At 31.1% G+C, this 14,504-nt stretch overlaps 1 protein-coding gene across 1 annotated transcript; it reads right to left on the bottom strand.

The window, feature by feature from the left end:
• Positions 1-1,517: 1,517 nt before the first annotated feature.
• On the bottom strand, positions 1,518-7,430 carry LOC128679945 (larval cuticle protein LCP-22-like). Its single transcript, XM_053762494.1, has 4 exons — positions 7,278-7,430; positions 6,709-6,803; positions 5,290-5,529; positions 1,518-2,013 (listed from the first exon to the last, which is right to left on the bottom strand). Exons 1-4 carry the CDS (start codon positions 7,290-7,292, stop codon positions 1,791-1,793), a joined length of 573 nt encoding a protein of 190 aa, XP_053618469.1. The 5' UTR covers positions 7,293-7,430; the 3' UTR covers positions 1,518-1,790.
• Between the last annotated feature and the right edge of the window lie 7,074 nt (positions 7,431-14,504).

Raw genomic sequence — 14,504 nt, 5'->3', positions numbered from 1 at the left:
TAATTGAGCAACAAACCTCTTCACTTAAATCCATCTTCATTCACTCACACCCAAACTTTCACACTTATAATATGAGTAGGATAGCAGCATGCAGAATGAGTTATGGGAACAATTATAAGAACAAAAACGATTAAAAGTTTTTCAACGACCAATGGTTCAATTTTGGACATTTCGCTGCAAATTTTAGTTTTGCTAATTGATTTGTAGATCGTCATAATGTGCCCAAACTTTGCATTTTAGTAACCTGTGTATTTATTGATATGTGTAGGTAAGTACGTACAACATTGAAATAAATTAAATTTTAGCTTATTCGGTATTTAAATTATAAGCACTGATAGAAACTAGTTTTTGTTCCCTCCTGATCACTTATATCATCGTAGATCCTAGGTTCGCGGCACTCAAAGCTACTGAGCTGAATGAGCTGGGATTTTTTTGACTGAATAATAAAATATTATATTTAATTTTATATATATGCGATACAATGCAATTGATAGGTATAGAAAGATTTTTTTTGTATTTATTTTTATGTGAAAGCATATATTAATTAACATTGCAATTTGCATGGAAGCATCGATGCAGAAGTAATCAATTAATCAGTGCTATAAATTAGATTTAATCCAAACATGAATAAATTATTGCTACCAGTATTACGCTATAAATCAAGCATACGGAGACAAAGCTTCGTGCGAAGTATGCATAACGGAAACACTTGTGATAATCGGTAATCATTCCTAAATAAAGATGTTAGCATGCTTAATGTACAGTGAATATTGTGACTCATAATCGTTCAAATTAAGTACGGTCAAAAATTTCGAAATAAAAAAAAAAGTATAAATTCAAATCACCTAATTGAAAATTTAAATTTACATATTTTTGTGATGACTTGTGTAGACTAAATATCGACAATAAATCTACATCATATGCGCATACGATGAATAAGTATTTATAGAAGCATCGAGGCTAAATTCTTTCGCATGTCATTATGTTGCACATACCTTAATATTTGCTCATGTACCAGTCAATAATATTACTACTTTACGATATAATTGACTGTATTATGAAGTTGTCATGTAATATCCTATTCATAATCATCTTAAGTTGAATATTCATTCATTTGGCTAGACTATAGCTTGAGCCCTTGCGTGAGCAAACTCTGAATAGGTACATCATAAAAATAGCTATGACATTTTTTCCAAATTTATAGGTATTTTACAAACTATAAATATATATTTGTGTTACTTTAAAGTCCAATAAATGCATAAAAGAACTACTTTTTATTCGTTTTATAGTTCGGATCCGGTCCGACACGTTGAAGGCACAAGTACGTTGGAGTATAAGGTCCACGTGATGTCCTTTTAATATAGAGTAAGCAAGTATTCTGCCAACAACATTTTATTGTTCACATTGATAAATTTGGAGGCCAAGGCATTTGAAATCCATGTCTTATGCATTGACGGAAATATGTCTTCCTAATATTTATTTCATGAGGTTGAAGGTGTTGAATTAAAATAACGTAATGATCGTAATAAAATAAAATTTATTATCACATTTCATAAATAGTCTCTAGCGTAAGTCTAAGCTCTTAAAACTAAATTATAAATTACACTATCTTAACTCGCACAAACACAATCACATTCTGTTTAAAAATGTCTTGGTAAAGATTGAAATTGTTAAGAAAATGGAAACTTGTAAAATTTTGCAGTCAAGTAAAATTTGTTGCAGTCGAAAAAATATACTTGAAATGTCAACTGGAAATACTGATATGATATAAGTTTAATATTTATTTTTGTCTAGTTAACCTTTTCTAACACCCATTTGCCGGAGTATTTAGTTTCTAGCCTTTTGACCTTAGGGCGGAAACCATTCTCATCAGCCGTGTATTCAACTCTATACATGAACCCGTCCGGCCCAATATATTCATAGAAACCTTTTGAAGCGATGCCTTCGTCTATTGTGTTCGGATTCTTCAAAACGGCCTTCTCCTCGGCACGAATCTTATTCTCTGTCTCGAAACTGCAAAAAAATAATGAAATTACATATACTTATGGTGAAATAAACTACTTACATGATAGCCGATGAACCTTGATTACGAATTTTGCAATCCAAAAATGTCAGTGAAAATTCCACAAAATTAAATCGTAATTTAATTATTTGTTCTCTTTGACCATGATTTTAAAAATATAAACTTTTGTTAATTAAATTTGTGAATTAATAAAAGTGGAGAGAGTTTTTTATTCCATATATTAGCCACTATACAGAAACCAGATTACAACTCATTTTGGATCGTCAATTCAAAAAAAATAATATTGATTTTTTCGTACACTATCCATAAGTTTGCTTGTAGATGAGTTTACTTTTAGGCAAAATTAAAATGATTTAAAAGTAATCGTAGGTGTCATAACATTATTTTTTTAACGTGCTACAATAATTTATTACAAGAGGTATGATTCTCACTATATATATTCAAGTATCCTCATTTGGAAAACACGACCATTTATACAAAATAGACATCATAACAAGGATTGGTTTTGGAAATAACATTTAAATAAGCAACTATTTCCAATCTATTGACTTATTTTTTACAATTTTTATTGTGCATTATTGTGCATACATAATTAACATCTAAAATCGAAGAATCGATACAATGCAAAAATAATTGTTAACCGTTAACCGGCTACTGGTCATACTATTATTATAAAGAGTTAAGCGTTTGTGAGTTTGTTAGTTTGAGGCGGGTAATCTCCGAAACTACCGAATCGATTTCAAAAATTCTTTCATCATGAGAAAAATACATTATCCAAGATGCTATGGGCTATATTTTATCTCAAAATTGACACGAGAGCGAAGCCTCGGGCAACATCTAGTTAATAAATACATTAAATATACCATTTTTTTAACAAATCACAAAGATTACCAGTTCAAAATCATTGTAGAGGACTGTTCCCTATTAGCGCATAATTTCCGTTGATTGATCTCATTCAATTTAGAAGGAATTAATGCATAACAATATAATATCATAACACGATTATAAATATATTTGAACTATAACCTAATGAAATAGTATCGACGTTGTCGGTCAATGTCGACTGTATTTGAGATTTGATCCGATTAAATATGTTCCGCATTCAAGGACAATGACCTGTGTGTATACATTGAATGATATATAAATATTTATTATTATCATTACCTATTGCTGCGTTAGGGCCTAAATCTCGTGGGAATCAACAATTCCTTAATTACTTATTTTGGACTGATCGGTTGATCAAGTTATTTACCTACCTACGTAAGTTTAAATAAATAACATAAATAAACAAAATGTGCCACTACCTACTGAGCAAAGATCTCACCCTTTACTTTTCCACTACTTTTGTATAGTTCATAATATATTTTATAGGTAATTAAAAAAGTACTAAGAAACATTGAATGTCGGTCAATGGGTAGGTACTACAGTCAACTTAATAGACAATCCAATGCAAAGTTGTCGCTATTTTCACCGTATAGAAAGGTAAAGACAATATTTTGTGTGTTCGACGACCTCGGTGGCCCAGTGGTAAAGTGCTTGCCACTAAAATTCGTTAGTAAAGAAATTAATAAAAATTTCAGAATCGCGCCAGTGTGCGGGGCAAAGAACCTTAATTTATTTGCAGTATTCCCAAATAGTTCTTTCGGTTCTATGATATTTTTATTTTTCAAAATAGCTCATTATCTTCAATTGGTTTAGTATAGATGGGTTTAACCCGGACACATTAAACTGGGTATAAAACTTTTTACCCAGACATTTTAGATTACGAAGGCTCACGCGTGCGCGTTGCTGTTTCATAAACTATCTCTGGTTTAGACATTTCAAAAGGCAAGGTTTTAATTTAGTATTCAGATAAGAATCTAATAAATGTAGATATACACTACATTCCGCATACTAATTAGTTACTTAATGAAAAATATTTAAATTTTGAAAAAAAAAAAATATTTAAATTTTGAAAGAGCTAAGCTGTAAACATTCGGTATCTTTTACTTTATTGTGCAAGATTGAAAATTAATTTTGAAAATTTATTTGTAATGAATTGTAATGTGAAAGAATTTTCAGATTTATTTCTGTTACAAATATTCACCATAAATATAGAACATAATATAGGTGTAGTACAACAAAAGATGATAATTTATTATCCTAAAATTTAGTGTAACAATGTACAATTTTTTGGTTCTCTTTAATAATAATATAATTGCTTTGAATCAATGACGTCACTCTGATATCACTATCATACGAGTTCCAAATTCATTCATTCAGTTTTTTACATTTAGAAGCCTATTAGCCTATGACTATTCTAAGTCGTGCTCTTAATGTCAACTGACTACAATAAAAAGATTTTTGGAAAAGTCAGGTCAAGCCGGAAGAATATATTTGACACGTGGAGACGCGTGACTTTTCATACCTCCATGGTTGATCTCTAGATTGACTTCACCTCGCAAGGTAATCGTGACGTGCTTAGAGAATTCGGCAACAAATGATGCAATGAACCTTCTAGTGGAGTTGAGAAGAAAAACTAGGAAAGCATAACTTGCTTGCCCAATAAACAGAAACATAAGAAGAAATCGAGAAGCGCTCAAATAAGAGAGAGAGAGGGAGAGTGAATTGCATAACTAATATACTTTGTGAGTTATCCTACATTACATTTTCTATAAATAATCCTAATAATATTTTCTTTATTCTGTTGTGTTATTAATATGTTCTCTCGTGTGGCGTTAAAATTACTTTTCTTTCATTGTATCTAACCAATATACTAAAATATTAATCAAAAAAGGTTCATATGCCTTTCTTTTTCAACACAATTGAAAAAAGAAAAGCATATGAACCTTTTTTTTATGAAAGAACAAACAAATCCCTGTGGAGGCCTAGTTTCTGAAAAACAATTTTTATTTTGACTAGAAAGTTTTGATCTGCAAACATACAAATGAGATGACAGTTAATTGGTAATCATAATTATAATGTAGCTGCTTGTGTAGGTATTAAAATAAGAATAAAAATATCTTCTCCTCGCGTGTTCCTGGTTACATTCTCAGCTGAGGTACATGAACCCAGAGTCCGCGTAAATATACATCTTGAAATTTTGACGATACGGCTCTGATTTTAAAACCGGCGGCCTGCCTGACGTACCTAAGCGTTCAAAGATTTGGGAATGCCATTGAAACTGCTAGATTATTTGTGCTTATCAGCTTTCAGACTAGTAATCTTAATCGCCTTGTACGATATCGTCATAAATCTATATCATATTAAACAATGAATATACTCACTCGAAATCGTATTTGTCCTCTTGATAATTATGTTTCTGCCTGATGATCTTGATGCCATTGTTCCTGTAATATCCATCTTGGTAGTATGGATTCAACTCATCAGGAGCGGTCAACACATGTCGGTATTGGTCCACTGTAGCCTCCCCCACATAAGGTTCGTAATCATGGATGTAGGGATTATCTTCGTGGATATAAGGGTTAGGAATGTGGATATATTTCCCTTCGTCAGTCGGAATGTACCTAGAAAAATATTTGGATGGTTCAATAAGATTGCCGCTGCCTTATTTATTACATTCCGAGACGATTTAATATACCTAGGAGTTGGGTTATGTTTGGCCGTGTCAAGGTCACGTCTCGGAAATTAGGTTCATAAATTCAATATTACTGAAATTTCTAAATAAATTACACAACTATTAAAAAAAAACTGAAAATGAGCATCAATGATACCAAAATTCGCGTTGTAATTTTAATTGTAAATTGAAGTATATTTTTACAATTTAAACGATAGATGTGGAAGATGTTCACCTATCTACACTACACATTCAATTTTTGAATGATTTTGTGCTGTTTATGTAAATAAAAATTATGTATTTGTTATGTAATTTATTTACAAATAGTTTCAGATGTGTCGAAAGATTTACTCCTATCAGAAAAATATGTAAGACATCATCTTGATATCAACAATATAATTATTTTTACGTAAAAAAGAGAAATGAATAACATGAAATGAGTTTAAGCCTAAGCTCATTTTAGATAAAGTTTAAACTCAATGCTTGTGACTCATTTTATATAACCGTTATTTATTTTTAACTATACGAAGAAGTATTATAGTAAGGCGTGTTTGAAATGCGGAATCCTGAATGTCATTATTTACATAAAAGCTAAGATCTTTGGTAATCTAATACAAGACTTGATGTAAATCTCAAGGCACTCAACCACAAAAGATATGAGGTGTCTTACACATTATATATTATTGTGAATTATGTATGCTTATTAAAATAAAAACAACTTGGTATAATAGAAAAGTAGGTATATCTCATTATGTTATTTAAGTAAAAAAAGCTTATACGATCACTAGGTAACAAAAGGAGATACAGATCTTTGTAAAAAATCCTCTCTTATTAGAAGAGCGGAAAATGTATTGTACTAAACTTTTTTTTTCTTATTCTTACTTAGATATCAGTGTTCATTTTTTAAAATGAAATGTCCTAAAGGTTTTTTAATCCGATTTATTTACTTTTTAAATATTCTCTCCTATAATAATTCTAACAGTTCCTTTCCTAGTCATTAAGTGTCGAAGCTCAGGGCTCACTTTCCTTCCTACTCTTTCCTTATAATTTTTATTTAAAATTGTCATTTTTAAATACCTACCGATCAAAAAACTTCAACTCGTTTTAGACTTATGTTGTATCTACTTACTTGCCAGTGTCTCCATATTTGTAAGGGTGCCATTTGCCGTCTTCACCGGGCCTTGGGACTCCTACAACGGCGACTGCGCAAAGGGCGACCACGTACTGTTGGCAAAACCATCGATTGAATAATATTTATATACTTATTGATTTTGATTAATAGCTTGAAAATGCTAGTCGTTATAACTGATGGTCAGAAAAAAAATTAAATTAAAAATATATAAATGTCGCGGTCATAAATGTATGAAATTGCCGAGGAAGTTATTGCTATTGTTTATGCCATTCCATATTTCACATTGACCATGGCTGAAAATCTGTATAGGCTACAACGCAGTGAATAAGTAGTAGTAGACAATACACTTAAGTAATGCAATTGCTGAAATAGTAAACAAATAAAATAGGTACTCGTATCTACTTCAAATTTATCAGTAAATAGGGAAGTTGACTTTTAAAAAATGTTAAATTTATATATTTTTTTACTTAGCAGTAATGATTCAAGCTAAATATAATATGATTTAAATAATTAGTTCAAATGAAAAAAAAAATATTTGTTTTTCAAATTTAGAATGTTACACGCACCACTAGGCTAAGCATCTTAATCCCGTATCACTAGGAACTCGAAACACCAGTCAACTATCACTTCACAGGCTCACTATGCGAAAACACAGTCGCACTTTCCGTGTGTGCAGTCTTTAGTTTGAATTCGGTGTGTTGATTTCGAAATCATCGGTTCTCTTTTATACATCTGCTACATAACGTTGCGGGAATCTCCGTGCGTCACACATACATTCATACAAATTACTATATAGTTGTAGTCATACTTTCATTTTACCGGCGACTTAAGTAAATTGATTCCAATAAATAACTAGAAAACGTGTACTATTACAAGTGTATTTCTAAAAGAGATTTAAAAAAACCTCAATTTTTATAAAAAGCTGTGTCCGCCACTTCGTCTGCGTTCAGTTCGCAATAAGTAGAATTTTCTTATACTTTAATTAAATGCCTAAATAGAATAATTTGTTTGAACTTTCAAAATAGAAAATACTGGTCTGATTAAAATAATATTTTTTAGTTAATGTCCCTTAAGGGCCCGGACTCAATGCCTATCGTCGTCCTTCTTTACGATGACGTCCGTCGACGGATCAACGCAGAACAACGCAGATAATGAATGGTGCGTCGACGTACGTTGACGTGCCTCAATGTCAAAACTTAGTAAAATAAGAGAGCACGATGGAGCGGTAACGCGCTGCATCGACACAACGGAACATGACGGAGCATTGGGACCAGGCCGTAATACGTGATTCACCGCTTTACCGACATAGTGATAATAATAATAACTAAATAGTGTAGTTAGAAATATGGAGGGAGGCTTATGAAATATTTAGTGTCAGGTACAAAAATTCTCATCGAAACAATTCAATTTAAGTCATGACTATGAAAATGAACTAAAAACTTGAAATCACTATTTTTAATAATTGAAAATGTTCGGATCTTTTAACTGCTACGAATAAAGATCAAAATATTATAAGAATCCTATATTCCTAGTTCCTATTTATAGAGTACCAAACTCTAAAATTTGAATAAATTAATAGCTATAATTTTGATAAATATTTCTTTTATGCTTTATTTTTTATTTTTTTTTTACAATTATTCTTTTTTTGATATGTTATACATTGGTGTCAAATAGAAGACCTCTTAAACCATCGTAGAAATAAAAAAATGTCGTTAGGTATATACCTACAACCGCACAATATTTTTAAATAGGAAGTATATTGTAGTGGCGCCGGCGCCGCCAGCCGGCGCTAACCGACGCCGCTTCATTTAAGTGGTCATTAAATTGGAATGTAATATTTTTAAATTTTTGATATATATAAATTACATACATTACTAGCTGCGCCCCGGGGCTTCGCTCCCGTGGGAATTTCGGGATAAAAAGTAGTAGTGTGTTATTCCAGGTCATTTTCTATAATTTCATAACAGTCGATCCAGGTAGATAATGCGTGAAGAGTTAACAAACTTACTTTTCGTTTTATTATTAAAACAAGATGTAACATTTATTCTAAACTAGTAAGGAAAAGATAACAAAAATGACTTCGTTACAAAAACCACAGATTTCAATTTTAGAAAATGTAACAAAAAGGAGATAGAAGAATGCCATTAAATAGGTGGGTAACAAAATATTAACACATCTCGATTTATAAAAAGGTCTTTAAACAAAAACACCACTTCCTTTAATCCTCCAAATCAGCCAGACATCAAGAAAACTTAGGGAAAGGGAATAGCTTCAAAGTGTGGCCGTAGGATGAAGGGGAATCCGGTACCGTAAATCCCTATGGAAAGTAATTGCATGCTATTATTTAGCTACATACTATTTATGGATGGATGGTAAATAGACAAGATAAATATAGGTGATTTGCTTACATACAATATTTATCTATGATGAGGTTTTTCACATAGAACTATATTTTGACAAAATAACAACTTCTAATAACAAAGAACAATAGTAGCTCTTTCCCAAAATATTTGGGGATCCTATAAATAATTACAGATCTATCTTAATAGATAAATAGGTGATTAAAATTTATTTCAATCTTAAGACATTAAAATATAATCAACCAATATTTCAGTTTGACATACAAGACCATGACAAGACATTATCAAGAACAAAATAATAGACAAACAGTAAAACAAAAAAAAAAAATAAAACGTTAAAACATAAAAGTGTTACAAAGACTAAGAATGTTACTTTTGTTTATCATGAAAAAGTTTAGTTTCAAATGAGGATGAAGGGAGTTTATGTACAGTGCATAGCAGCACATCTCTCTCATAGCTGAGCGTTTTCCTGGTTGCCTCCAGTTCATAGTAAACAGCAAAACTATTTTAAGTGTCCGGTCCCAATAAATAAATTAATACGAATATTGTCATTTTCCTTGAGAATGATTTTAAAATTATTCATCAAATTGTTGAAAACACCTAATTCACTGAATTCCTGAGATAGATGCGGATTCATAGCGTGCGTCACCTCTGGTGGCCAATAGAACAACATTATAAATAATTTAATTTATTATTTTAAACGCATGGACTTAACAAATACTTACATTTTATTCTACAAATGCTCATTCTAATTCATTTTAAATTTATGCTTTGTTTTCCTTATTATATTCTATATCTCTTTCAAAATCACCTAAAATAACAAAGACGGATAGTGTTACTTTGTTACAAGATGCAATTTACTGGGATAATGTCTTATCTTAACTGTAATATACTAATCCGTATACATTACATAGTCATAGGCATAGTCATAGTCTTCATCTTGCTCATAAGAATACCTAGAACAAAAATATTATAATAATTTGATGAAAATTGCGCGTGTCGTCGTGTCCCATGTAAGTATAACAAAACCATTCAAATATAACCATTCAAATATAATAAATATGGAAGGAACATCACCGACAAGAGTTTCACTCATGACATGATGATGTCATATAACTAGATGGGACCAAACCGTACACTAACACCACCATCAAGTTTTTATATTTTTTTATTAATAGCTATAACTAAAAAACTTATACTCTCACTTTTATCTGAGCGTTTTCCGGTTTCTTTGGTCGAGTTTCTGAGCTTAGGACCCGCTTTCCTACTTTTTCGTTTCCACTTCACGCGGTCGTCGGCATCCCTAGTTGTCAGACCATTGGCACGCATATCGTCTTTGATGACAGCAAGCCAGTATTTCTTCTTCCAGGGCCGGCGGTAGCGACATAGCCAGACATGTTTTGTTTCCTACGTAATTTGCCTATATAATAATCTCCTGTAATATACATACCCTAATTATTTTTTAATTACTAAAAAGAATACTACTTAATCTAATGGCATACCTTTCGATTAGTATAGTAGTAGAAGTAGTGTTATTTTTAGTAATCGACTAATTTTATTCTTTTAGTACATAGACTTCGTGCGACGACGGCGATTTAGTATCAATTTTTTATTTAAATTAATTTAGTATTTATTATTTAGTTTTAATTTTTAATTTTAACTTATAGTACTTTATGTTGCAAATACTTTTATTCTTTTAGTCCATACCATTAGATTAAGTTCTGTTCTTTTTAGTAATTAAAAAATAATTAGGGTGCCAAAAAATGAAAGGATACACATACTTACATATTATATATTTTTTGTTTTCGTTTTAAATTATAAGAAATTGACAAACATGTGGTAGTGAACAGGGACCGCCCTCAAAGTCATTTGCTTATATTATAAGTATTTATATATTAATTTTACCACATTTTAATAGATATGTCTATCAATTATGTAAACAGTATCAACATACTTAGTTAAGTACATTCTAACATATAGTTATTCGCTTCTGACTCGTTTGTCACGATTTTAGGGTCGAAAAGGTCATACTTTCTGATTAGAATCTTTAAAGTGAGGATAAAGGTTATATTATGTAAATAAATATATACTAGTTCTTTTTTCATGAAATATCTAATATTTAAGTATATCACTTCCTCTCTTTTTTCTTTTTAATTCCTCGAAATAAATCACCATTATCAACAGCGTTTTAAACGTTCCCACTGCCGGGGCACAGGCCTTGCTTATGGATGGATAAAGAGTATGAACCACCATCACCCACCACGCGGGCTCATTGCGGATTGGCGGGTTTTATCCTACTGCAAATACAACCGGGACCAATCCGATGCACTTTAGTTAATCGTATTTTTTAAACTGAACGTCTAAGAATCTCTCCAAGTATATAAGATGACTCAAAGTTCGTTCCAAGTCCTTCTTAGCTACTCCACTTACGCCTCCGCGGTCAATGACTGCAATTGATAATTCACGAGCTTGAAATTCAGTTAAATATTGAATAAAAAATACAATTAGATTTTTTATTTTAATGTGCAATGCATTTTTTATATAATATGAACTGCAATTAACAATATCCATTCCATAAGTAATCTTCATTTAAATTTATTTTCGTAAGAGCGCGGCCTCATTGCTCAGACGTGTTACGTTGTTTCAACGGACAATACTAAAATTGTGAGGAGATTCGACGTACATTAATGTACGACAGTATCAAAACCTATGGAAAACAATGGAGACAACGGAGCCGCAACATGCTACGTTGACACAACGTAGCAATGGGGCATCGCTCTAAGACGACAAAGATAACTATTCAGTTGTGGTTAACTTCTAAAACATATTGGTTAAATATTTCATATTATTGCAGAAATTGGATTTTAATAATATTTCAAAGTGCACACAAAATTATCTCAAATTTTCAATAATCTCAAATTTGGAGATATGTATGACTTGAAAAATAATATAAAACTTCCTTTTATGTGTTAAAAGCCATACATAAACGAAAATCGATATCTTTTTGATATCCCATGAAGACGTCGATTTTCGTTTATGTATTTGTCGTAAATTACTGACATTATTAGTAAACAAAACCTTGTATGCTTTACATTACGAGTATTATTGATTAAATGCATTATTTTAATTGCCAAAAACATAATTTCGATACAAAAATATTAAGGACGAGTCATCGCCTCACCTTCAGCGATATGTATCATATACTATATTTCATACAGAGTTCATGACAATTCATATAATATCTTTACTCGATGCCAAATGGTAAATATTACAACAACAAAAGGGACGCGCAATAATAATTGTGCAAACGTGATGCTTATTATTTCATCTTTAAATGATTTTTGATTACATTTTAACATTAATAATTTTCTAAATAAATTACAAACTTAGGTACTCCAATTCTACATATTAATTAACAGATTTAAATCTAATTAACTTTGACTGGGGAAAATTAATAAAACAACAGATTGAACAGTTTTACTGTATAAATCTTTGAAGGGTCGAAATTATATTGATAATGATTTTTGTTTTTACTTTAATTGTTTTCTAAATAAATTACAAATTAATTTGGAGTATTACCATTGATCGCAACTAGTATAATTAAAAGTACTACTTATACTTTTTGATTCTGTTCAAATATAATAAAGTCGTAAGTCTACATTAACTTAAGTACATTGAATAACGGAATCCTAAGGGATGAAGAGTACTTCTTAACCGCACTTCAATTTAGGCATATTAGTATGCTGTCTTGTTGTTTTTCTTTTGATGAAATTAATGTTACCATTCCTGCTTAGTCACACAGTTAAAAGGTTATATTAAAGAGTCTTTTGTATAAAGCAAGTTCATTGTTATTTTAGCAGATAAATTATTCACATATCCTAAATATTTTTATAACTAATCATCCTATGATTTATTTTTAAATTTAGCCTAAATATAAAACACTAGATGTTGCCCAGGGTTTTGCTCTCGTGAGAATTTTGAGATAAAATATAGCCTATAGCAATCTTGGATAATTTACCTTTCTAATGGTGAAAGAATTTTTGAAATCGGTTCAGTAGTTTTGGAGATTACCCGCCTCAAACATACAAACACGCTTACCTCTTTGTAATAATAGTATAGATAAACAGATATGGGTTACTTTTATAATATTTTTTTTAAATATGATAAAAGTACCCCAAGATTTCATCCTTAGCCGTTGAGCGTCGGAGCCCAGGGACCACTTTCCTACTTCACCATCTCCTCCTCGCACAGTCGTTAGTATCCCTGATTGTCAGACCATTGGCACGCATATCATCCTTCACGGCATCAAGCCATAACATCAGCTCTCCTATAATGTAAACCTGTATATTTAAAAAACGAAGAAGCGGAGATGGTGTAATGGTTGGATTAGGTTATATTTTATCGACTGCCACTTGCTTCCGGTGAAGGAAAACATCGTGAGGAAACCTGTACACTGGTTGATTATTAACTTGTGTTTGAAATGGAGAAGGTAATGGCAAACCACTCCATTAATATTGCCAAAAATGTAATGTGTGTTTAATTCCACGTAATGACGAAGATCCTCAGCCATGAGGAATTTAAAAACTGTAATATTTTCAAACCTTAAGCTCATAACCAAACATTTTCAAATAAAATAAAATGGTACCTAATTTATTATTATTATCTATTTATTAGCATAAAACATTTTTACCGAGACATTCTTTTTCTGTTTATCTTGATTAGAAAGTTTTTAATTGTTTAATGGTATTTATTACATTTTATGATTTATCAAAGTTATAAAAAGTTATAAAGTTGGTATTTGTCGAACATTATTAAGTGTTAATTTATTCCATGAGCCACATATTCAAATTCCTTTAGTCCATTATTTTAATTCAAATTTATCAAATATTTCTTTCATTCTTGTGTTGAACAACACTACTAAATTTTTAAGTTGACGGATACGTATAGGCATCTGTTCGACTTTATTTCAATTATTCTTACGTATCCCAGATCATGGGTTTTGTTTACGGGGAACTTTTTATTCCTGGTTTACAAATGGAGTATCTATTTGTGTAAGTATCAAATTTTATTAATGAGATCAGGAAGGCTTAAGTTTACTGACACCTTATGAAATATTGGAGTTATTTTCTATTTTATGGGATGATAACTAGGGATGCCGATGACCGTGCGAAGTGGAGACGAAAATGTAGGAAAACTGAACCTGGGCTCCGACGCTCAATGGCTCAGGAAGATTCAGGGAAAACGTTTAGATGAAAGAGAGAGAGATTTTAAATTTTCTATCTTCGTAGTCAGAATTAAAAATTAAATTTACAGGTCGCTTTATTCTACATTTCAAATTAACGTTTGCAAATCAATACATTTAATTGTCTCCAAAACATCAAAACAACCACATAAATGACAAAAATGTCTGTTAGTTTCGTAAAATATTTGCAA

The sequence above is a fragment of the Plodia interpunctella genome, chromosome 2 (genome assembly GCF_027563975.2).
Source record: "Plodia interpunctella isolate USDA-ARS_2022_Savannah chromosome 2, ilPloInte3.2, whole genome shotgun sequence".
Lineage (NCBI taxonomy): Eukaryota > Metazoa > Arthropoda > Insecta > Lepidoptera > Pyralidae > Plodia > Plodia interpunctella.
This window is presented reverse-complemented; position numbering and strand designations above follow the sequence as displayed.